Source organism: Mesoplodon mirus, assembly GCF_964341445.2.
Source record: "Mesoplodon mirus genome assembly, chromosome: 2".
Classification (NCBI taxonomy): Eukaryota; Metazoa; Chordata; class Mammalia; order Artiodactyla; family Ziphiidae; genus Mesoplodon; species Mesoplodon mirus.
Genome location: NC_138977.1, coordinates 197,433,907 through 197,460,200, shown reverse-complemented (window position 1 = coordinate 197,460,200; position 26,294 = coordinate 197,433,907). Strand labels below are relative to the sequence as shown.

The 26,294-nt window shown below is 41.2% G+C and overlaps 1 protein-coding gene and 1 pseudogene across 4 annotated transcripts in view; one reads left to right on the top strand and one right to left on the bottom strand.

Annotated features, from left to right (window-relative positions):
* PLCE1 (phospholipase C epsilon 1) overlaps positions 1–26,294 on the bottom strand; it is a 313,229-nt gene that overhangs the window by 120,214 nt on the left and 166,721 nt on the right. For all 3 annotated transcript variants that reach the window (XR_014291928.1, XM_082604110.1, XM_082604111.1), the window contains exon 4: positions 13,963–14,279. Coding sequence is in view for 2 of the 3 variants with exons in the window: in XM_082604110.1 (XP_082460236.1) it covers positions 13,963–14,279 (317 nt within the window). In the remaining variant the exon portion in view is untranslated. The remainder of the gene's footprint in view (positions 1–13,962; positions 14,280–26,294) is intronic.
* LOC309798686 (mitochondrial import inner membrane translocase subunit Tim29-like) lies at positions 17,319–18,348 on the top strand (annotated as a pseudogene). The gene has a single exon. The product of its transcript is annotated as a mitochondrial import inner membrane translocase subunit Tim29-like (transcript).

Below are 26,294 nucleotides of genomic sequence, written 5' to 3'. Positions count from 1 at the left end.
TAACATGAATTGGTGTGGCTGAGGGGTACTGGGCCTCATGGTGGCTGTGCGTACCTGGTGGGGGAGGGGGAGGGAGAACAGAAGAGACTGTTGTGGAAGCTGGAAATGCCAGCCAACTTCTTGGCTGCATCTTTTGTCCAGGGCCTGTCCTGCATGTTTTCTACCCTGTTGATTTATACATGATTTTAGTGTCTGTATAATTTTTAAAGTATGAGGTGTAACGATAAAGGAATGAAACTTGTGTTTGTGTAAGGCTTATGAAATCCGAATCAAGAGATTAGGGTCTCACCTGGTAAATCCATGTGGTTCAGACCCATGTACCAGGACAGGAGGGACCAAGACCCCACCTTCCACAGAATCTGCCCTGCTTTGACCTGGAGCTGAATCCTCACTTCCTTCCCTGTTCTTTCTCCAGCTCTCAAACGATCTGTAGCCAAGCAGCTTTGAGAGGTTAAGGCATTAGGGCCCAGACCCACTTTCTCCCCTATGTGACAGATCCACCTACTTCTCCTATGTGACAGAGTTTCTTAAAGCATGTTCTATAATAGGTATCAGGCCTACAGGTACTCAATATTCATGTATGTTTGTGACATACTGTCTTCTAAGAGAGTCCCAGTGTACACGAGCACAATAAATGACCTGAGAAGTCCTGCAATGAAGAAAGGAAAACTTAGTTATCACTGTTTGCCCAGCATGTGGCAGATATGTTAGACCATGGGGCAATATTTTTCCATAGAATGCATACGGACATCCCACACCACAACTATGGGAGATTCTGCTCTAGTCTTACTTGGTTACCCCCCCAAATCCCTCAAACAAACCAGCATTTTCTGCCCCCATTGCTTTATTCATGGCATTTCCTGCAGCAAATATTTATTGTGCAACTATTGATAGACGCATAGTGCTACATGTATAGCAATACAACAAAGAATTTGGGCTTTGGGGTCACGAAAGCCTGAATTTCATCTTAGCTAGCCACTTTCTAGCTATGTGATACTGGGCAAATTATGTAGCATTTCTGAATCTCAGTTTTCTTATTTGTAAAATAAAGCAGTGATTCACATCTTTCAGGGTTGCATGAAAACTATGTGATTAGGTATGTAAAGTGTTTGGCATGGTGCCCAGTGCAAGGCACAGAATTAACAGTGGCTACATTATTAATTTCTCTATCACCATCACTGCCATTATCATCATCATCATTGTTATCTAAATAAATGGAATAACCATTAGACATCCTCAAACAGCTATTTGTCAAATTAACCACATTTTTTCTTTCCTATTTAGAGGATAATCTGACTTATATATCAAGGATGTTTACTGGTTTTAAGAAATCATTTCACAGAGCATCTCAAGTTATACCCAGAGACAAAATGAGAAAACATCTGTCAGATGACTGCATTAAGGAAATTCACATCTAGCTTAAAAACACTATGCAAGGAGGGGATAAGTGGTTCAAGGCCAACCTGATGAGCAGACTAATGATGTGCCAAAAGGCTTCCTATTAATTCCTACTTGGTTTGACATTTTTACCTACAATTTACATTTAAAAACTTGAGACACATGTATCAAGCCTGAATATAAAAAGTATGGAGAGTGGTAGCTAATTCAATACATAACTAAATTAATACTCAAAAAAAATTTGAAAGGCCTGAATGCCCCAAAAGAGAAAATTTAGTAGACTTAAATATAAAATATTACATCCACATAAGAAAACAACAAACAAAGCAACCTATGCACAGAGAAAAGATGAGTGTGGCCATTTGCATGCTAAGTCTAGGGGTTTTAGTTGACCTTCAGGGGGCTAATAATTAGATGGAAAAAGTAAAGAGCAGGAGAATGACCCAACTGTAAAGAGGGAGAGTCTCACTGTCCAGAACAAATTAGGGAGACTCATTTTAAAGAAGAATATTGAAAAATAATATGGACAATGTGGGGAACGTCCAACCTCAAGAGAACCAAACCAAAGGAAGGCAATTTCTATTATTTCCCTGGGAGCAACAGGTGGGATTTATAAGGAGGCAGATTTCAGTTCAATTTAAGGCAGGATTTTGTTTTTTTTTTTCCAGTACGCGGGCCTCTCACTGTTGTGGCCTCTCCCGTTGCGGAGCACAGGCTCCGGACGCACAGGCTCAGCGGCCATGGCTCACGGGCCCAGCCGCTCCGCGGCATGTGGGATCCTCCTGGACTGGGGCACGAACCCATGTCTCCTGCATCGGCAGGCGGACTCTCAACCACTGCGCCACCAGGGAAGCCCAAGGCAGGATTTTAAAACAAATTACGCTCCATTAACACAATAAGCCATTAAAATGGAGTGAACTCTGACTTTGAAAGTTTTTTAGTAAAAGCTGGATAAGAATATGCAAGGGAGAGATTCCTACATTTGGTGGAGATAGGAGAACATAACATAACCTCTGAAACTTCATCAACGATAAAGTTCATAATTGTTTCTGGCAAAAGCCTTCCCAACCTCCAAGGCTCTGAAGCCCTTGGTCATCCTCAAGGGACATGTGCCTGTGTGGTCTCCCTCTTCCACTCTCACGGAACATACAGTCCTGTCTCTCACGTGGCATGGAATCCTGCTAGTTACTATTTATTGAGTACCTATCCTGTGCTGGGTGATCTTATACACATTAGCTTGCTTAAATGTTCCAATAACCAAGTGAAGTTGATAAAATTATCCTATTTTACAGGTGGGAAATACAAAGCTGAAATCAGGTTATGTGATCACTTACTTGTCTAGATTCCGATAGTGAGTAAGTGGCAGAACCTGCACTCAAAACCAGACTTAGCAATAAAATCATACTCTTTCCACTACCTATGGCATGTCTCTAACCACTGTCTCTCCCGTGAAAAGCACTGCCTTTTTCTAAATATGTATATTTATTCAATATTTTATGTCATATGTCGAGAACTAGATTGTAAATTCCTTGAACAAAGGGGCATGTCTTGTTTGTCTTATTATTTCTAACAGCTCCTATTTCAATAAACAATTGCTAACACCAGTTAGCACTATTCATTTATTAAATATTTATTGACCATCTAGTATGTAAATGGCACTTTGTGAAGAGCCAGACATACAGCAATGAAGAGGTTAAACAGGTTTCTAAGGAAAAAAGTAAACAAGTCAATGGCTTCCCTGACTTTTGAACTGAGACATGATCAGAAGACATGATCAGAAGAAGACAGCAGTGGGGGGAAAATGGTTTTAGGCAGAGGGAACAGCAAGTGCAAAGTCTGCATGGGGAAAACTAGCTCAGTGTGTTCAGGAACAGAATGAAGGTCAGTGTGGCTGGAACAGAGACAGAGAGATGGGTGGATGGTATAAAGTTAGGTTGGAGAAGTCAACAGGGGCAAAATCATGCAGGGTCTTGCTGTTTTGGATTTTATTCCAAATGCAAGAGGAAGATCTTGGGGGATTTTCAGGAAGGGTGTGACCTGATCTGCTTTATGTTTCTAAAAGATCGCTCTGGCCGCTGGGTGATCTTGGATTGAATTACAGGATATGCAAGGACGAAAGCAATACTAGAGGTGAGTGCAGTGGTGACTGGCTCTAAGGGTGGTGGCAGGTGAAATGCTAAGGAGTGGTCCAATTCAAGATGTATTTTGTAAGTAGAGCAAATGGGACCTGCTGATGGTTTGGATGTTGGCAGTTTGGGAAAAGAGAGTAAATCAAGAACGACTCCTAGGTTGTCAGACTGAGCACCCAGGTAGATGTTGAGATAGGGAAGATGGGGATAAATAGGGAAGATACTGGGTAGTATGTGAATGGGGTTGTGAGAAGGCAGTAGTTCTATTCTGACCATATTTGAGATGCCTTTTAGACATTAGAATGTAAGCTCTGTGTGTGGAAGGGATCTGTCTTGTTCTTTGCTATATCCCCAGCACACAAAACAGTACCTAAAATATAAGTTGGTACTTAAAAAAAATCTGTTGAACAAAAAAAGCCAAGGGGAGGCATTGAGAAGGCAATTGGATTTATGAATGTTTAAATCTCTTTGGCAAATGTAGATTCTTAGCAAAGCATAAATACATTCCTCCTTGGCTCCTACGTGTGCAGTAAGGATCTCTAAGAGAGTGGTTTTTCAGAGAGTTGAATTAAACATCCTAATAGGGTCAGCTAATTCAGTCCTGGAGAGAGGCTCAAAATCCCAGTCTCTGACTAAAGCATACCTGGTCTTTCCCGCAGCGTTCAGTATCATTTAAAGTGATACGTCTGATGGAAAAGAACATTGGGCCTTGAGGAGATGCTGCACTGCTTCTCTGAGTCATGTTAACTATTTTCAGTTAAAAAATACTACTCATGTATGTCAAAATCTTACTTGTCTATTTACTAATTTCCACTGGACTCATTCTTACTTCTATCAGCCCCAGGATTGAGTCGTAACTTGATGCCTGCTTTCGACAGAATAAAACAGGCCTCCAGTGGGTCAATGGCTTTGGCAGTTCTCTTTCTAGGTTGGCTAAATCCTAAAAACATGATGTGAGCTTTAAGCAGGGTAAATAAGAATAAAAATATCCTGTCATAGTAACAAAATACTTTGAATATTTAAGATTCCAAAACCAAGTCCTTTAGGACCAAAGAATTAAAAAAAAAATACAGAAAGAAAGAAGGAAGGAAGGATGTAAAGAAAGAAAGAGAAAGCAAGCAAGCAAGTCATCACATTTATTTAAATTTACTTTGGACAATTATCAACTATTATAATAGTTCCTGTTCCAAAGATAGGAATCATTTCCCCCCTATTTGCTTTGGGATAGAGCTTTGTTCTTTTCTTTGAATACCTCTGTGTCTGATGGTCTAGAGTAGTGATTCTCAACCATTGGTGGCATCAGTATTATCTTGTGGAGCTTTTAAAAAATACACATCTCTGGGCCCACCACAGATCCACAGAGAGTCCACAGAATCTCCTGGGGACTGGCTCCAGGCATGTGTATATTTAAAAAATATTCTGATTGCCAACAAACACATGAAAGGATGCTCAACATCACTAATCATTAGAGAAATTCAAGTCAAAACTACAATGAGGTATCACCTCACACCGGTCAGAATGGCCATCATCAAAAAATCTACAAACAATAAATGCGGGAGATGGTGTGGAGAAAAGGGAACCCTCCTACACTGTTGGTGGGAATGTAAATTGATACAGCCACTATGGAGAACAGTATGGAGGTTCCTTAAAAAACTAAAAATAGAACTACTATATGACCCAGCAATCCCACTCCTGAGCATATACCCTAAGAAAACCGTAATTCAAAAAGAGTCATGTACCACAACGTTCATTGCAGCACTATTTACAATAGCCAGGACATGGAAGCAACCTAAGTGTCCATTGACAGATGAATGGATAAAGAAGATGTGGCACATATATACAATGGAATATTACTCAGCCATGAAAAGGAACGAAACTTGAGTTATTTGTAGTGAGGTGGATGGACCTAGAGACTGTCATACAGAGTGAAGTAAGTCAGAAAGAGGGGAACAAATACCATATGCTAACACATATATATGGAATCTAAAAAAAAAAAAAGGTCATGAAGAACCTAGGGGCAAGATGGGAATAAAGATGCAGACCTCCTAGAGAATGGACTTGAGGATACAGAGAGGGGGAAGGGTAAGCTGGGACAAAGTGAGAGAGTGGCATGGACATATATACACTACCAAACGTAAAATAGATAGCTAGTGGGAAGCAGCTGCATAGCACAGGGAGATCAGCTCAGTGCTTTGTGACCACCTAGAGGGGTGGGATAGGGAGGGTGGGAGGGAGATGCAAGAGGGAGGAGATATAGGGATATATGTATACATATAGTTGATTAACTTTGTTATACAGCAGCAACTAACACAACAATGTAAAGCAATTTTATTCCAATAAAGATGTTTAAATATATATATATATTCTGAGGCCCACTGCTTTCATTCTTCTGACCAGTGAAAGTCACTGTTAAAGGAAATCGTGTTTGATGCTCAGAGAATGAACACAGGCATGGAGGTTCTGATTCACAAGGTGCTTAGCAGCCCCTCTCCACCGCCTTCTCCTGCTGCCCCAATTCTGAGCACAGCCTGAGAACAGCCAAAAAAAAAAAAAAAAAAAGAATCCACAAAAACTGTACTCCCAGTCTTCCTAGGAGTATAGATGTAACTAACGATTTTGAATTTCAAAAGCCATCACTTTTGGGGGTGTAAGTTTCATGCAAAATTGAAATACAGAAAAAGAGGAGGAAAAAGACTGCAGAGGTGATGTGGTCAAGAAATGAAGCTAAAGAAATAAAGTAAAATTTTTAATTTTCTTTTGGCATTCAACATTCTTAGGTATCCAGTACCTAAGGAGCCCTCAAAGCCAAAAAGGAAACTTTAAAAGCCAAAGACCTAAAATCCCTTTTCTGCCTGGTACTGCGAAATGACAATTTATTCTGTTCCTCTTCTGGGACAATGTTCTTAGACACCTTGTGACACCATTGTCTTACCAATTTCAAGGACCACAGTCTCCCAGTTCAAAGGAAATGCCACATTTTCAATATCATGGAGTCAACAAGGAGGTTAACAATGTTATATGTGTTGAAATAGTAAAGAATATTTGAATCCTGTTGTGAAGCAAACGGTTTCATTCAGAATAAGAGACCAAGGTGAGGAATAAGAGCTCTTATGGCTTTTGATTCAATGGCACCAGGTAGATGAAGCAAGAATATTGGCTCCGGAAGTCAGACCATCTGGGTTCAAACACTAGCTCTGAAACCATGGGTCATTTACTTAGCCTCTCTATGCTTCCATTTTCTCATCCATTAGGTGATGGGATAATAATAATAATTAATAATAATAAGTGGGATTTATTATCACTAGTTATTGTGAAAATGCAGTTATTTTTAGTGTCGTTTTGTAACTAACATTGAACCCAGGAGTGTCTTGGGTCCTCACTAAGTGCCTCACACAGGTCATCACTGACTTCCTATATAAACCATGTGAAGTAGGTACTATTAACATCCTCATCTAAAGATGAGGGATTAGGTACTGGGCTTGAGGTTCCACAGTGGGGGATGATGGCTTAGAATCCAGGCAAGCAGACTCCAGAACTGCACCGTGCATGATGGTGTGCTGTGAAGCCCCTCCTCATTTCCAGCCCCATCATTTACTTAGTGTTACGCTGAGTGAGTAGAATCCTGTGGGTGCTGATTGCCAAGAACCACTGAACATGATTTGCTGTCAATAGACTCCAGGGCAGATAAGCCCCCTACAGATAACCTTGCTCTTAGAACACTGCCCTGCACTGCTGAGTCTCTGTGGTTTAATTGCCTACTGTATATTTTTAGTCCAGAAACTTCTGAACTAAAATTTCTGTTAACTGGGGAATGTGCCATGAAATATTCTGGGGAATGAATACAATTTCTGCTCTCAGAGGTGTGCCTCTAGGGAGACGTGCTTTCCCAAGGAAAAATCTGGTTTTCCAAAGTGAACTGAGATTTCCCTTACCCTGAGAGGGCTTTATTAACAACTTACCTCATGGGTATTCAGACATGAGGAAAAAAGTTTGTACAGCAGACCTGAACAGATGATTTGCTTGGCTTTCTGCATAAAATAGGGAGGGGAAAGCTTTGATAGGAAACTTTCCTAACATGGTTAAATGTACAAATTCAAAACCAAGTAAAGGAACACATTTGGTCATTATCATATGTTATGCTTTTTCCTTACTATGCAGAGATGGTCTTTCCTTGGCTACGACCAGACAGACTTTTAGATGTTGGAATTTGTCAAAGTGATCATGATCTCTTATGAGATACCTAAGGGATTCTGGCTGAAAGGACACAGGCCTAAACAGCCCTTCTCTGGTCAGATGGTTTATTTATTCTTATGCTCTTTCCCAGAGAGTTAAGCTGCACCTTGGCATTCTTTACAGAGAGGGTGGCCTTTAAACTACTGAGCTGACATCTGGTGAAACCCACCAGATGGAAGGAACAAGCAGCACTGAGTGTCACTTTGGGCTGCCCACATTTGTGTGGCTAGAGAAGCAGGTTGATGACTGCTTAGTTTGACCAAATACAGGAGGGTGGAGGAAGGTCACCTGGGGCAAAGAGCCAGGTGGAATCCTTCCAGAGCCTTCTGGGGTCCCAGTAGAACTGTGGGCTCAATCTTGGCCTCATCACCTGCCCTTGGACCAGCTAGTTTGAAAGAGGAGCCCAGAGACTGGTCTTGTTAAGACCTACCTGACAAGAAAAACTGCTCTCTCAGGGCATAGGAAAAAGTAAACCTGTTAATAGCCTTTTGAAGCTGAAAACCAGCCCTCAGTCAGAGAAATCAACTGCTACACAAAAGAGTGTCTGGCAGTGATGTGGGCAGTGCTAGGTTATGGAGCTGAAAATTTACTCTGTTCACGGATCCTGAGGACCAGCTGTAGATGCAGACCATGATGAGTTCCAACCCCAAAGATCATCAGTGGGTGAAAACAGGACAGGAGCAGAGGCTATATTGATGAGGCATAAGGTTTGAGAACTCGTGACTCAGAACTGTGATCCCAGAGTACACCACCTCCCCAAACCATGTTCCATCACAGCCCTTCGCGAGAAAAGGGCATGAACGCAAAGGGAGTAAGGATGCTCCTCAATATTTATTTGCCTTTCATATCTTCTCAAATGCATGTGCTAAAGTGTGTGATCTCTTTGGTAAAGTTATCTACCAAAAATGCCTCTCTGTCTCCTTTTAGAAGGGATAAATATCTCTGGAATGTATTCGAAGAGGAAATAAAAAACAGTAAGATCAAATGGATTGTGGACTACAGGTAGAGGATGGAGAGAGGAAGAAAGAGGAGGGAAAAAGGACAATATGATTTGAGATGGTCAGAGCAAGAGACATCGTGGGTGGCCAGGAAGTGAGCCTGCCTAACCTGAAGGGAGGAAGAGAGAACACGGGCTCTTTGAGCTTTAGGTTGAGGATATGACTACAGAGAGGTGTCCAGATCAAAAGGGTTCAGGAAGCCCTGTCTCCCAAACCAAGTGGAGCAGGATGGAGCCCACCCTCAGTGCCCCCTTGACTACCACCGGCTTGGGGGCTGGCCCCTTGTACCTGCTTCTGTTTACTTGCAAGGATAAAGAAAAGTCACTCCAGTGAGCACCAGTGTTGACATCGGGCAGGAGATAGGGAAATGGGGAGACAAATTGCTTCCAAGCCACAGTGTGAATTGATTTTAAATGATTTATCTCCTGGCCTTCCTTAATGTAAGCCAAACACTTTCAGTTGTTTCATGATTGTACTTGGAATTGCATTTTAACCATATTTTCCTAAGAAGCAACGTTAAGCAACATTGCTTGAGAGGCATCAGGGATTTTCTCCCCTTTCCCCACATTACAGTTAAGTCATTATGTAAAGAGTTGTTAGAATTCGGGAAACTTCTAGCTCATGCTCAGGCTTTACTGACAACGAGTGGCAAGCTGCCTCCTTAGGCCATGAATCTTTCTTGCTCATGACAAGAACTCGTTGTGTTCTCATCTGGAATGTCCTCCTTCCCTTTCCCGTGATGGTCCCCTTCTATCCCAGCCATCCCTCAAGGCCCAGCCACAAACTCCAGTGCTGAGCAGAGAGAGCTCTGATCACCCACCTAGACACCTTGGCTCCCACCGTCTGTGCCACTCATACTGCATGTATTTTCTGCCTCTTTTGGGAGTGATCTGTGCCCATGCCTGACAACAATTTAAGACTGGTAGCTTCTGGCAGCCACAGACTGTTACTCATTTCCCTTAGTGCTTATCCACCATGGTCTCCTCCTTCTGAGAAGTGCTGAAAACATGTTAACTGAATGACTGAACAAATGCATTCGCTTCTCTCCTAAGTAACTAGCAATGCAGCTAGTAGTCTCTCTCTTGTCTCTGAGATTCTCCCATGTTCAAAAAAAATATATTTTACTTCCACTGAGGAAAGTGCATTTATTTTGTGTATCCAATTTTGACAGAACCAAAGTATGGGCTAATAATGTTGTAAATTTTCATCATATATTGCTCATTTCTTATTTAAAAGAGTGTGTGACACACCAATTAAAAAAGAAAAGGTTATAGCATAGTAGGCACTCAATAAATAAGTCTGAGTGAATGAATGAATGAATGAGTGGTAATAGGAAATTCAATAAAAATAGAAATGGTAGGAGTAGAAAAAGGGTAGATGCACAGGAGGTTTAGAACAGAAGTAGAGAGAGGGAGGGAAGAGGGAAAGGAGACCAAGGCTAATTAAATTCAAAATCAGAAATTCTGGTTTTACTACAAACTTTAACTTGATAATTTAACAAGTAGAGAGGCAAGGCAGTTGGCCGAGAAGGGAATAGACTTTAAAGACAGACATCTGGATTCTGACATTCATTCAGCCACTGTGTGACCTTGGACAAGTGACTCAACCTCTCTGAGCTTCACTATTTTTTTAAATCTTTTAATTCTGAAGTAGTTTTAGATTTACAGAAAAGTTATAAAAATACAGAGAGTTCCCATACATAGCTCACCCAGCTTCTCCCAGTGTTAGCATCTTTCATAAATATAGTCCCTTTATCGAAAGCAGGAAATCAACATTGATACATTCATGCTGATTAAACTACATGCCTGATTAGAATTTCACCAGTTTCCCCATCAGTATCCTTCTTCTAGTCCAGGATCTAATAGGATCCCAAACTGCATTTAGTTGTCATGACTCCTGGTCTCCTCTAATTTTTGATGATTCCTCTGTCTTTCCTTACCTTTCATGACCCTGACACTTTTGAAGAGTACAATGTCTTTCAATTTGGGGTTGCCTGATGGTTTTTTTTTCTTATGATTAGAGTTAGGTTGTTTTTTTTAGGGGGGGCAAATACGTCATAGAGACTATATCTAGTCCTTCTGAGTGCATCACATCAGGAGATGTGACCAGTAATAAGACATCAATATGTCTTATTACTGGTCATATTGACCTTGAGCACTTACTTAAGGTGGGTATCTACTGGGGTTCTCCACTGTTCTATTTTTCCTTTTGTAATTAATACATATTCTGTGAGTAGATACTTTGAGACTATGCAAATATCTTGTTTCTCATATTTTGTTCAATAACCTTAGCATTCATCAGTGGTTCTCGCCTGTAACAGTTTATTGCTGGGGTGTCCTAATGGTGATTTCTCATTTCCCTCATCCCTTCTACATTTATTAATTGGAAATCTTTTAAAAGTAAGAGATGTACCTCTCCCTCTCCTCCCACTGATTTATTTATTCACTTATTTATTTATATCAGTATGGACTCATGAATATTTACTTTATTCTATGGACCACAGTCCAATACTATCATTATTTATTTTGTTGTTTAAGCTTCACTTTCTTCACCTGTGAGTCAGAGATAATATCTGCCTTACACAACTGTCATAAGGATTAGTGGGATTAAAAAATGTGACACTGACAGATAAGCAACAAGGATCTATTGTATAGCACAGGGAACTCTACTCAATATTCTGGGATAACCTATATGAGAAAAGAATCTAAAAAAGAATGAATATATGTATATGTATAACTGAATCACTTTGCTGTACACCTGAAACTAACACAACATTGTAAATCAACTATACTTCAATAAAATTAAAAGAAAAAAAAGTGACAATGTCCAGTCCAGTCCTAAATGCTAGTTCCTTTTCTTCTTTTTCTTTACAGAGAGTAAAGCCACGCTAATTTGGAGGCAAGACTATTCTAAATAGGTGAAATCTGAATTTAAGAATTCTCTTTCAATGGAATGAAGACTTTTTACCTGAAAGGATATAAAACAACTACAATTTAGCTCTCCCAGTTTTGCCTAGCGTAGGTCATTTGGGATCTGCCTGTAATGACTACATTAGACTGATTTTTTAATCGGCATACACATAATATATATGAAAATAGATGCTTGAGAATACTTGAATACAGACTGTTCTTTTAAGTAGTTTAGGTGTTTTCCCAGAAATCTTGTTTACGTTTTGAAGTTGCTTAGCTAAACTATTTTCAGAGATAGTCCTAAGCATGCCTTAACCCAGCTGTGGTTCATATCATCACTAATTCTGAATTAGTGAAATCACTGTTTCATCTTTGATTCCCAAAGTTATGGTACTAAATGGAAGAGATCCAAGTTTTCCCTCTCCAAAACTAACTTAAAACTAGCTTTTTAAAGTTCAGGCAAATCACTTTTAACTTCAGGTGGAATTTAAAAGAACAACAATAGCGACAAAGGACAAGGGTAGGGTCCTAAGGATGTTTGAGTGAGTCGATCAGGAAGTTTAAAAAAATTCATGATATACAGTAAAATCCACTAATAAAATCACCCAGTTTACTGGAACTTTCATTTTCCACTCTGTTTTTATCAGCAAGGGAAATCAAGAACATCAGGAGATTTATTTTAAAAGGCAACTTTGGGGGTCATGTGTTTTACAAGCATTCATGTGGACTCCCAGAGAGTCTGTCTTACTCAGTTTGGAGTGGACCAGGAATCTGCAATTTAGCAGGCGTCACCCCCAGTATGAGCCTGATACAGGCAAGAGGCAGGATACTGTTGTGGTTCAAAGCCCAGGCTCTGAGACCTGACTCTTTGGGCTTGAGTCTCACTGTTGTCACCTACCACCCGTGTGACCTTGGGCGAAGAACTTCATGTCCTCATGTCTCAGTTTTCCCATTGCTAAAACGGGGTCAATGACAAGGATCTGTCTCCCAGGGTTGTTGTGAGGAACAAATAAGTGGCACATATTAAATAATTAGTAAGACAGTGCTAGATGGATATTAGCAATTCCTATGGATAATGGATCTCCCTTTGAGGAATGATGCTCAAGGCATGTCTGGATACAGAATTGCTTGAGCTCAGCCTCTAACACTTTCCAGCCACTGGGCTTTATCACTGTTGTGATACAACTATCACCAGGGTCATGACTGGAAGGCTATGGAGGCTGTAAGGTGAACTGCTATAGTTGGAAAGTGTTTAAGTAACAAAGGCTGATTGATCCTCTGTCAATCAGAGATATATACGAACTAGGATGGGAGCATCCTCTTAGCATTTAGGTAGTTTACTAAATGACTAAAGTAGGAAACTACTGTATTTGTGGAATTCAACCAACCAACAACCACCAAACACACAGACTGAAATTTTGTGTTTTAATATTCAAGACAAAGAAATGAAGTCTAAAAGAAATAAAATATAGAACAGAAAGGTCTGGGTGTGTGGTTATGCTATGGAATGAAAGTGTTCTCTAAGCCTGAGAGAGGAACATCCTGTGACCCTAGCACAGCATGGTGACCTCCTCTCCATCCTGTCCTTTATCCTTGGTCCAGGGCCACAGGGTGGCCAGTCATTGGCTCTTTTCCTCCCAGTGAGCACCTAGAGCTCTTACACTGCCTCCTTCCTAGGTGTTCCCAGACTCTGGTCACACCTGTCCTCTTTAGAACTTGCTCTGGCAAGGCCTTGGAGGCCATGGAGGGACTTTCTGGGGCTGAGGAGCTTGATGGGATGCAGAGATCAGGAATGAGGTGATTCATTGCCCCTCACAACCATGTTCCTCCCAGCTCTCCTTACCCAGGTATATTAGTGTTTAATTTCTGCTGAGGCGGTCTGATAGTGGAAGACAGAGTGGGCTAGACAGATCCCATGATCCCTTGGCCAAACCCAAAATTGAGACATCTGGTCTTAAAAGCACTTGTAGGAACAGGCGGAGAATCATTGAAAATGGGCCCAGGGAGAATATTTTGGCAAGGGCATAGAGAAAATGGGGCAGGGGGATACTGGTTGTCCAAAGGGAGAAGGCTTGTGGACATGGTAATGGTATGGGATGGAGACGGTCTCAGTTAGGCTGAAGGGTGGAGTGAAGTGAAAGGGAGGATGACAGTGTGTCTATCTCATTGCCTGGAAAAGAGACAGTCATCATGGAAGTGGGCAGACAGACAGGTAGATGAGATATCGGTAACAAACAAACCTTAAAGGAGAATTGCTTAAAAATCATTACAAAACATCTCAGAGTGGCTTCTTACCTCATTAAATCTCATCACAAGATCTTCAAGGGCATTATGCTCTCCGTTCTGGGAGGTAAGAATGGATGCTGAGATGGACGCTTTGAGGCAGGGCAGGGACCTCTGGCATTCCGTGGTGCCCAAGTCCCGGGTCAAGAAGCAAAGATAGTCAACTGGCAAGACCCTGCGGTAAATATTCTGCTCCTGCTCCATCAGGATGCTGGCAACTTCCTCTGGGAACTGGATGAGGGGTTGCAGATCAATCAGTTCCTTGCTGATCCCAGCTGAACTTGAAGGGAGGGCACTGGAATTGGCCATAGAGGTGCCTAGTTGGCGTTCTGAAATAAAGCAACAAAAGTCACTGTTACACCAAGGCTGGTATCCCCTACAACAGATATTTACTTGAGAGCCATTCAAAATTTCATAGGTTTCTCAACTGAAGTTTCTGCTTGGTGAATAGTTCTATACTATCTCTCCTGTTTTGGAGACCTTTCTGATATTTCTCCTGCCTGCCCCCTCCCACTCCTTGGGGGTAGGGGAAGGCTTAGTTTCCTATTTTCAGAAGCAGAACTGATCTTGCACACCATTCCCTAACCAGTTCACTGTGACACTGCAGAGTAGCAGTGAAGTAAAATGTACCATTTGCTTCCTCATCCTCCGGGACTAACCATCACCATGAAAAGAAATGCGGGCGGGCATGGGCATAGCAATTGAAATGGAAGAGGGAAGAAGGAAGTAGGGGGAGGAGGCCTGTACACATATAGGCATATGCACCCTATGTCTGAACACGCAGGAGACCCAGGGACCCTCTGCACACCAGGCTTCAAAACTTCACAGTCTGCTCTGCCAACATTCAGCCCTCAAAGACTATGATTCCACTGAGATTTACCTGGAGGTGTTCAGGGACAGAACCACCTGTACAAGTAAGGAAGAAACAGGTAATGAGGAGATGTATCTAAGTAAATAAATAAATCTCATTCCCTGCTCCACAACTGGTAATAAGAAGGTGGTAGCGAGAGGGAAATTAATGAGTGCATTAGATAGAAGTACCAAAGACATTCATTCAGAGGCTCAAAATTATTCCCTTAGCACAAATACTTTGCCTCAGTGGATATCTCCACCTTCAATCCCTTTCTTCCCACTGACTCTTCTTTGCCTACACAGATATTAGTCTCCCTTATCCTTAAATACAAACCAGTAAAACTTCCCTTATCCCTTAAACTCCAACTAGCCTTACCCTTCATTACGTACCTTCCCTAAAGGGGAGTCTACTTTCCCTGATTCCTTCCTCTGTGAGTATGGCAACCATATCTTCTGATCCAAAAATCGGGCCATGCAGTCTCTTCAAATTAATTAACCAATATGGATGTGGATGGAACAGAAAAATGGAAACCAGGTCTGTCCTGGGAGCTCCTGGTTCTTAGATCACAGTGTTGATTTGGAATACAAAATCATATTTGGTTCTCTCTAAGCTCATATTTGAAAATAATTAAAATAAGGCAGGTACTCAAATCAAGCCTACGTGGCTTCACTCTCCAACTTGCTGAATGGTTGAGAAAGTGACCAGATTTCCCCCAAATTGAGTCAGAATGTAGCCTGAATGATGACAGAGGCAGATTGCAGTTTCTGACACTGATAATTTATGTACAGTGGAATTAACCATATATAGGAAGTCTTCCCAGAATTAACCAGCTCTAAGACATGATTTCAAAGCATAGCACTCTGTGAAGGAAATAAAAGTGACATGATTTCAAAGCATAGTACTCTGTGAAGGAAATAAAAGTAACTCCCAAATCTTATGAAACAGTTGCTTATCTAATATGCAAGAGAAGAGATAATGTAATAAAATATGTAAATAACATAAGATGATATATTGTAAATCACAATGTATCTTGAGACATGAATCACATGATGTTACAATGAATGAAGAAGAATCTAGTGATTTGTGGGAAATAGCAATAAAGGAGACCTAAACAAATCTGAATAAAAGAAGAAAAAGAAGCCTGGTAGGTGTAACTCAAATAAATATAGTGGCCCCATGTGTCTCAATATAAGCACAGCATCACACTCAAAGGAAACACAAATCTGAGGTTAGAAACCTTGAAACATAATGTAGACCTTTAGTGTAGGTTTCCTTAAAGCAGGATTACTCAGGGATTTTGTATCATGCACCACAAAGAAACATCCCAGAAATCTTTTGGGGACATATTTTGTGTCCTTCAAGTTCCACATTTAAACAGCAGCTGTTAAAAATACTTCCCGCTTTCTCTCATTCTTGCTGAGCTCCCCTTTAATCTCCTCTTTCCTATTCTCAGGCCACGTTGCCCCAACTCTCAGCTGTAAGTCACCATCAGATCTCCCTCTCTGCAACATGGGCAACTCTATGATGGATTAAAGACCCAGGAGCTCTGTGACCCCTGATCATTCCTCATTATTTGTGGAGCAAAGTTCATTAATCCCACAGGCAACCGTAGTTCTTCTCTTGTGGAAAAATTTTTAGAAAATTTCTGGTGAATATAATTATCAATCTCATTTACAGTCAGTGTTTGCTCTCAGCCCCATGTTCTCCAGTTAATAGTTATTCTACAGTGGAATAGGGTTGTATCTCTAGACACTCTAACAGCCTAACAATTTACTGTGAGAGACAGTGTCTTCAAGTTCTATTTCCCTGATAACCGAGTTCAGTACTTTATATGGATTAATTTAGGAGGTAGATAGCATTATTATGTAAGGCTCACATAAGGTCACATAAATAGTAAGCTAGGAAGCTGGGATCTGAATCAGGGTCTTTTTTACTTCAGAGCTCGGGTTCTTGATCACTCAGCATATAACCTCATGTAGCGACAGAATATCACATTGTCATTCTGGATTTTAGATGCATCTCAAGTGATTTCAGTTAGTATAAATCAACTTCTTGTGCTTGCTTACTTGCAGTGATCTGATAAAATGAACTCTTCAAACTCCAAAGGTAAGGATTTGACCCTTGAGCATGGACAGTTCCCTTCTTTGTTCAGCCTGGAACCATCACGTCAATCACTACATTAGAATGGAGCACATAGAAACTCAAAAGTGCCCTCTCCTTTCCTTCTTATAAATTCACAAGAATGTTCCCATGCTTTAAACGGGTATTTTCCAAAGTGTGTAACACTGAATTTATGCAAAACACCGTTCCTTGGTTAATAATTTTGAGACATACTGGGTTAAACAAAGTTAAACAAGCTTTCTTTTTTTCTATTTTAACTGCAGGACTTCTCAGAGCCTTTAATAAATTCCACGAGGGGCATATACTATCACAGCACACAGCAGCTCTCTTCACCCTTGCTGTCTATCTCTATATCATTTGCATGGGAATTACAGTCTCCTCAAAAGTTTTGTCAATGGGGGAAACAGGGCCTCGGGTGCTTGTGGGGTTAGTGGTTCCAAAGAACCTTAGTCCCTTTTGGCCCCGAAGCCGCGTTGAGACTGGTGACGCTGCGGCCTCAAAGCCTGGCGTGTGGGCGTGCTGCTCCAGGACTACGCTGAAGCCTGCGGGGACCCATGCGGGCGGCCGTGTACAGGGGGCTGCTGGGCGGCGCGGCGGCCTTTGAGGAGGGCTGCTCCACGCGACAGGGACCCTCCTGCTGCTGGCGCCCTGCCACGCGCAACCGCGACTCGGAGACGTTCGTGCAACTTGCTGCTCTGGCTGCGGGGCCGCGGCTGCCTGCGCCACGTGAGCCCGGGCTTCTGCTCGCTGGTGTACGAGGCGCCCTTCGACGCCCAGGCCAGCCTCTGCCAGGCCCGCTGCCGCTACCTGCAGCCCGGCTGGGTCGACTTCCTGGACCGGATCCTGGATGTGGGCTTCGTGGGCCGCTGGTGGGTGCTGGGGGCCTGGATACGCGACTGCGACATCAACGACGACGAGTTCCTGCACCTGCCAGCACATATCTGCGCGCCGTTGGGCCCCACCAGCTCCACTCGGAGGCCAACAAGCGGCTCTTCCACGAGAAGTACAAGCCCGTGGTGCTCACCGACGATCAGGTGGACCAGGCGCTGTGGGAGGAGCAGGTCTTGCAGAAGGAGAAGAAGGACCAGCTCGCCCTGAGCCAGGCCGACCCGCTGGTGCCGTCGGAAGTCACAAGATGAAACCCAGACCAGCCTGGGTCCCAATCGGGCTCTGAGCCCTGGCAGACTGTTGGCCCGGGATTGTGCAGTTGGTGTGAGTGAGCCTCAAACGTCGAGTGACAGAAATAAATTATTTGCACTGCTCTCTCCCTGCGTTTTCACAAAATCGGGGGCCTCCCTCTCACCTGTTGATTGTGAGCTGACGCTAATTCAGAGCCTCCTTGGTCTAGGAGTTGGGGAGAGCAGAGCGACATGCCATGTCATGTTTAGCACTGCCAGAGTTAGTAAGGTGCTTTAGAAGGAGATAAGCCTTTGTTCACTGGGCTTCACCCTTCCCCTGACTGAGGTATCAGGTATCAGTTAGGTGACTCCCAAGCTCTCCTAAGAATTTTCAGATTTTCGTTTTAAAATTCGAACTGAAATGTTTATCCTCTATTCCATGAGTAACGTTTTTTTAATTGATTTTTAAATTGTAGTCTCAGAGGAAACTGGAAGAATAACAGAGACATCCTGTGTACCCTTCCCCCAGCTTCTCCCAAATGGTAACATTTTCTACAAGCAGTACCAAACACCAGGAGATTGACATTGGGATGACTAAACTTTTTGCAAAAGCAACTTGCTTTTACCATATGTGTATTGATAGTGATGTTAAAGTGGCCTGGAGGGATAAAGCATTTTCTGATCTGGAAATCAATGTGGAATCATAGCTTCTGGTTAAGTTACACCTCAGTAACCCTGAAAACACAGAATCCTCTGGAAAGGAATATGTTGGTGTACATAGCTGGGTTATAATTGTACTTTTAAAACTAATATTAGAGGAATGAGACTACCTACGTCACTGATGTGGCCCGTGGCTAGTTAATAAACCAGGAGATGAAACCAAAAAAATAAAAAATAAAAAAAACAAAGAACCTTAGTCCGCCATATTGCCAAAGGCAATATGTAAAGATCTATGTAACGGTCTAAGCGTGAGAGAGAGTCATTGCTGATGGCTGTAGCATATATTAAGAGAGATGGAGCATCACTGTAGAAAATGAAGGAAGCTTTATTTTCTAGAAGGCACTAGAGAACAGGTGTGGCTCATGAAGGAACAATGGGGGTGGTAGGAAGATCCAAACATAGACATGTGAAGAAATGTACAGCCTAAACTTTTGGGTCTCCCAGTGGATCTAGGCAATCGCCCCATCTTGAAGGAGGGGAGTCTGGGCCAAGTCTTCCCTTGAGGGATGCTGCTATGCGAGACATCCACTTAATCCTTGGTTCCTTCCTTCCTTTCTGGTGATCAGAAAGCCCTCATCTTGCCTATAAACTGCCATTCCCAGGGGCTGTCCACAAATTGTGCAACCCAGAAATATCCAGAAAAGCCTCTAAACTGGATAAGTACTTTTCCTTGATAACTCTTCACCCAATGCCCTGGGTATTGTGGCTTTGATAACTCCCACTCCTAGAATTCTGCTCCCTCCCTCAGGGTTAGCACTTGTTCAGAAACTTTAGTTTAGGTGCAAGCCCACGGAAGAGCCTTGGACTTGGCCTAGAGCTCAGCAAAACCTGCCACTTCCCATGGATTTCTCTTTTTGCCTTTTGGTCCCTATCAAAAGGTCTTTATTGCTGTGTCTCATACGCAAGTCTAGCTAGAGTTTACCAAGTAATCTCACAAAATCTCTTACATAGTGTGAGGGAGCCATGATAGGTTGGCATGGCTAACCGTATTTTTCATAAAGCTTGAGTTAAATTGCTACGAGATTTGCTGAAGAATCCAGCTTGTGAGTGGTCAGCCCTGGAACTGGTAAAAGCTGAGAGAGAATCGGAAGATTCTGGCTCCTTGCCCAGTACTCAGCATTACACCAAGCTGAGCCTGAGTCACCGTGGATGTGCTCTGTGTCCAGGGGCCAGCCTTATTAGCTGCCAATGTATCTCAATGGGGTTAAGAAAGGTTAAGCAGAAATTCCTTCATTCACTCATTGAGTGCCTACTATGTGCCAGGTTTTGTTTCAGACTACACTGATGTTGGGATTCAGTGAATAAGAAAAGATCCTTGTTGATATTGAACATCCTAGGAGAGAAGACTGATAAACACTACTATAATATGGGTGGGGGAGGGGAAGATATTGGCTGGAGGTTGGAAAGGTGTAGTATTACATAGCATATATATATATATATATATATATATATATATATTTTTTTTTTTTTTTTTTTTGCGGTACGTAGGCCTCTCACTGTTGTGGCCTCTCCCGCTGTGGTGCACAGGCTCCGGACGCTCAGGCCCAGCGGCCATGGCTCACGGACCCAGCCGCTCCACGGCATGTGGGATCCTCCTGGACCAGAGCACGAACCCGTGTCCCCTGCATCGGCAGGCGGACTCTCAACCACTGCGCCACCAGGGAAGCCCTACATAGCATATTTCAACTAGAATGTTATTTCCTCAAGTCTTTCTGCAAAAGTCTTCAAAGCTTTACCATCCAGGATGCTCTTGGCTTGGTCACCCTAATCCTTTCCTGGTGTCTCAACAAGAGCTACTCACCTAGCTCTTGCGCCTCACCATTTATTAGCCCTTTGCACGAAGTAACACATTTTAATTTTTACAAAGAACACTGTCAGGCAAGCGTGATTACCCCCATTCTATAAATGACAAATTGAGGGTCAGAAATGTTAAGCAATTTGTCTAAAGACTCATTACTACTAAGAGATGGGGCTGGAACTAAAATTCAGCTCTGACTCCAAAAGTCTACCATCTACTACTATGGTCAACATTTTGAGAGATCTTCTGCAGGAGAGAAGGATTCCCCTGATTTCCTGCTGAGTCTGTTTCTCTGTTACACACACACACACACACACAGAGTCTTTTCTGGGTAGGGAGAGAGGTGGTTGAAAAGTTAGGCAGGATTATACCTTATAGAAATCTGACTTTAATGAAAAATAGAATATAGTACTTGCATTATATTTTGATGGTGGCTTAGTATGTATGTATGTATATATTTACAAAGGTAAAACCTTTGGGAGAACCTGCCACATAGCTCTGCTTCTGAAATGTTATTTTTCATTCTCATTCTCTGTGAGTGGTGGTGTGATGGGCACAGACTTTCTTGGAAGGCAAAACAAAAACTTAAACATGCATACCCTTTGTCTTAGCAATTCCACTTCTGGTATTTTATCTGACAGAAATTCTTTCAAAAATACAAAGTGGGGGCCTCCCTGGTGGCGCAGTGGTTGAGAGTCCGCCTGCCGATGCAGGGGATGCGGGTTCGTGCCCCGGTCTGGGAGGATCCCATATGCCGCGGAGCGGCTGGGCCCGTGAGCCACGGCCGCTGGGCCGGCGCGTCCGGAGCCTGTGCTCCGCAACGGGAGAGGCCACAACAGTGAGAGGCCCGCATACCGCAAAAAGAAAAAAAAAAAAAATACAAAGTGAGGTAAATTCATAGGTACTAAAATTGAGAATTTAAGTGAAAAAAAAAGCAAGTTGGGAACAATGGAATATGAACCTATTGGAGGAAAAAGAATTTTATAAATGTAGGTATATGTATATCTGTCTAGTACACACCAAACTAATGAAAGTGTTTATATATTGCACAGTTCTGTTTCATTGAACTTTTTTCTAACGTAGGTTTGACAGTATTAAAAAAAATATCAAAATGGTATCTGAAAAATTCATCCAGAGTACAAAATTCTAATCTTCTCATGGGCACAAACTGGTTTGGCATTTGAGCTGCTGAGATCTTTTCCAAATATTGCAATACTGGTTTTGAAAAATTTCTTCAAATTACAATTAGGGAAGAAAGTACGAAAAACTTTTATTATATCTACTTTATACACTTTGCTTTGATTTGAATTCATTTTGTAGACAATCCCTTTATTTTTTTAACTTAAGCACTGGATTCATCAACTCCACATTTAGTAGCCTTTGAGTGATACAATTCCAATTATATAAGATAAGACAGGAGAGGAAGGATGTTGATTTTATTTTATGAAAAATTCAGAGTTGGCTTAAAGACACAATCTCAGGCAGAGTTGAAAATTGCTTTCAACAGGGAAGTAATGGGTTTAGAGAAAGGTTAGTTAACTGGTGATTCTTTCTCATTATCTGTTATTGGTTTTCAGAGTAACAATCAATCTTGCAACAAATGTGTCTGGTTTGTCCTCAAAACTTCATGATTTTACAAGTTCACAAAATCAATGAAGCATATTATTTCTAAGTCGTACTTTAAAAAAAATAAAAAACCAATATGCCTAGATTGAGAATTACACCATATTCAGATAAAACTCTTTATGGGACTGAACAGCCTCTTAGAAGAAAAAAATCTGACAGAATTCTTATTAATAAAAAGTGACTCTGCACCCTGATTTCCAAAGAAATATGAGCTCACTGTGAAAGTATAAAAAATTTAGAGACATATAAAGAAGAAAATTAAAATAATCAATAATCCTACACCCACAGATAATCTCTGCTAATATTTTTGTTGTAGCATTTCACATTTTTTCTATATATATACATAACATTTACAAAATTAGGATCAGAACACATACTTTTTTTCTAAACTTAAAACAAAAACAAAAACCCAACTTACTCTATAGTGCACATTTCCCCAACTCTAAAACTAGTTTTCTAATATTGGATCTTAATGGCTCTTTAGTAGTCAATGTTATGTTTAACTATTTTTTATTGTTAGAAATAAAACTGTGATAGAATTTGTAAATATATCATTACATGTGCTTATTATGTTTCCAATAACATTGAAAGAGAGAAAAATTCCCTGCCCACACTGGGAAATTTCCAGGGAGCAGTAATTTCTTTTCTTTTCACGGCACATTAACCAAATGTTTTAGCAGTCTCTCTCATTGATAACCAATCTATTTCTGATGATTTTGGGTAAACAAAATTAATTGAGCCAAAACTCATATGGTAAGCTATAATAAGATGCCGTGCTTAAGAGGAAAATGGCATTACTGACTCCAAGTTAATAGGAGGGAAACTCTGGAGTGTCAGTGACAATCTAATGCCCTTGTACCCAGCAGCACATTCCTGATGGCCAACCCAGTAGATATGGCTAGTTCTAGAACAGAGCCCAAGCAGGCCACCTGAACTCCAGAGTCTGATCTGGCTGAGCTACTTAAACATATGCTAATTACCCTTAAGGGATTCTATGTCTCTATTTTATAATTATAACCATCAATAATAATAATACTAAATAAATTATAATATTATTAAATATATAATAACCACTACTTACTGTACACTAAGAACTGCACTAAGCTCCCTAAAGAGGTCTCACTCGGTCCTCACAAGCACTTTATGCCATAGCACCCTATGCTATTATACCCATTTTAGCTGATGGGGACAGAGGTTACAGAACTTGCTCAATATCACCCTGAGATTAGCGATGGAAGCAGTGCCACATCAGTCTAACACCAAAGTCCAGGCTCCCCAAATCACCACCCTACACTGGCTTGAAGGATTTGTTCCTCTCAGTGTTTCTATACAACTGACAATCAAATGTTTTCCCAGTGATAGGTAAATGAGGCAGGACTTGGACCAAATGCTTGAGCTGGAAGGATTACATTCAGGGATAGTTGGGACAAATTTTCTACACTTTACAAATCAGGAAGCTATGCCTCTGAGAGGTCAAGCTTCTTGCCCAAGGTCATGGAGCTGATTATTGGCAAAGTTGGCCCCCAACTCCCAGTCCAGGGTATTCCCTCTCTACTTCACTGTCTCCCCTACTTGGTGTGGTTAGAACCTCCAGTGCTGTAAACTCTTGGGGGGAATCTCCCCCAGAAGGAGAAAACAGGGAAACAGAGAGTATAATCCAGTGGTTATGAGTGAGGTCCTGGGAGTCACACAGGTGTGGGGCTGCAGCCCAGCTCAGGCACTGACTTGTGGCATGACCTTGGGTAAGTTCTCTACAACCATGTCACAATGATGATAGGGAAATTAAAATGAGAAAATGCATGTAAAATGTTTAGTGCATATTCAGCTCTCAGTAGTTAGCTGTTTTTTATCATCATGAATTCATCATTTGAAAGAGGAAGAAGGAATTCTGGGGCCTTTGATCTTAGAAGCCAGATGGAGAGACTTAGTCATATATCAAACCATTTCAGGCTACGGAAACTTTTGCTTTGTTTTTATAACCTGCAACTTGTACTCTCTGTTGTGGTGCCCACCAATAATCAGACATTTTCAAAAAAATCCTCATTTATTCATATGAAAAGAAATATCCATCACATCTTGCCATACATTGTAGTAATGGATTCCTTAATTTAAAAAAAGGCATCCCCTACCCACCCCAAATTTGCTGTTCTTAGCTCTGCAGCTCTTCCCGCTATAAAGAGAACATTCGTATCCCTTCTAGCTTGGCATTATCAGCAAACTGCATCGAGACATCAGACTAGTCTCAAGAGTTAAATCCTTTCATGCTAAAATATTGCTGAGCTATGTATGTCCATTCTTTTTTTTTATTGAGATACAATTCACATACCATAAAATTCATTTTTGGAAGTGTAAAATCCAGTGGTTTTTCAGTACGTTCACGGAGTTGAACAACTGTCATCATAGTCAGTTTCAGAACATCTTTATCACCGCTGCACATTAGCAGTCATTTCCCATGGCCTAACTCACATCAGCCCCCAACAACCACTATTTTCTGTCTCTACGGATTTGCCTGTTTTGTTCATTTCCTATAACTGAATTATACAACATGTGGCCTTTTGTGTATGGCTTCTTTAACTTATAATCTTTTCAAGTTTAGTCAGTGTTACAGCATGAATCAGTACTTCATTTCTTATTATGGCTAAATAAGATTCCATTTTATGTATATACCAAATATCATTTATCCATTCATCAGTTGATGAACATTTGCATTGTTTCCACTTTTTGACGATCATGAATAATGCTGTTATAAACATTCATGTAAAAACTTTTGTGTGGGTAAATACCTAGGAATGGAATTGCTGGATCACATGATAACTCTATGTTTAGCAGTTTTTGAGGAATGCCCAAACTGTTTTCCACAGGGACTTCACCAATTTACATTCCCCCGGCAATTTCTCCACATCCAGGTCAACATTTGTTTTCCTTAGTTTTTTTTTTTTTTTTTTTTAATTATAGCCATCCTAGTGAGTGTGAAGTGGTATCCTACAGTTTTGATTTGCACATCCCTAATGACTAATGATGTTGAGCATCTTTTCACATACTTATTGGCCATCTGTATATTTTCTTTTCTTTTTCCTTAATATTTATTTATTTATTTGGTTGCACCAGGTCTTAGTTGCGGCTCGCAGGCTCCTTAGTTGCAGCACATGGGCTCCTTAGTTGCGGCATGCATGTGGGATCTAGTTCCCTGACCAGGGATCGAACGCGGGCCCTCTACATTGGGAGCATGGAGTCTTACCCACTGCACGACCAGGGAAGTCCCTGTATATCCTTTTGAGAAACATCTATTTAAGTCCTTTGCCCATCTTTGAATTGTGTTGTTTTGTTGTTGTTGAGTTTTTTTAATCTATTCTGGATATTAATCTCTTATTATATATATGATTTGCAAATATTTTATCCCATCCTGTGGGTTGCCTTTTTACTTTATTGATAGTGTTCTTTGATACACAAAGGTTTTTTTTTAAATTAATTAATTTATTTATTTATTTTTGGCTGTGTTGGGTCTTCATTGCTGTGCGTGGGCTTTCTCTAGTTGCAGTGAGCAGGGGCTACTCTTCGTTGCCGTGTGCAGGCTTCTCATTGTGGTGGCTTCCTTGTTGCGGAGCATAGGCTCTAGGCGTGCAGGCTTCAGTAGTTGTGGCTCGCAGGCTTAGTTGCTCTGCAGCATGGGTTCCCGGACCAGGGCTCAAACCCATGTCCCCTGCATTGGCAGGCAGATTCTTAACCACTGCGCCACAAGGGAAGTCCAAAAGTTTTTTTTTAATTGAAGTATAGTTGATTTATAATATTGTGTTAGTTTCAGGTGTACAGCAATGTGATTCAGTTATATATATATATATATATATATATTTCATATTATTTTCCATTATAGGTTATTATAAGATATTGAATATCACAAAATTTTTAATTTTGATGAGGTCCAATTTGCCCACTTTTCTTTTGTCGACTGTGCCTTTGGTGTCATATCCAAAAATCATTGCCAAATACAATGTCAAGATGCTTTTCCCCTATGTTTCATATTTTTAGGTCTTTGATTCATTTTGAGTTAATTTTTATATATAGTGTTAGGGAAGTGTCCAAATGCATTTTTTGCATGTGGACAGCCAAT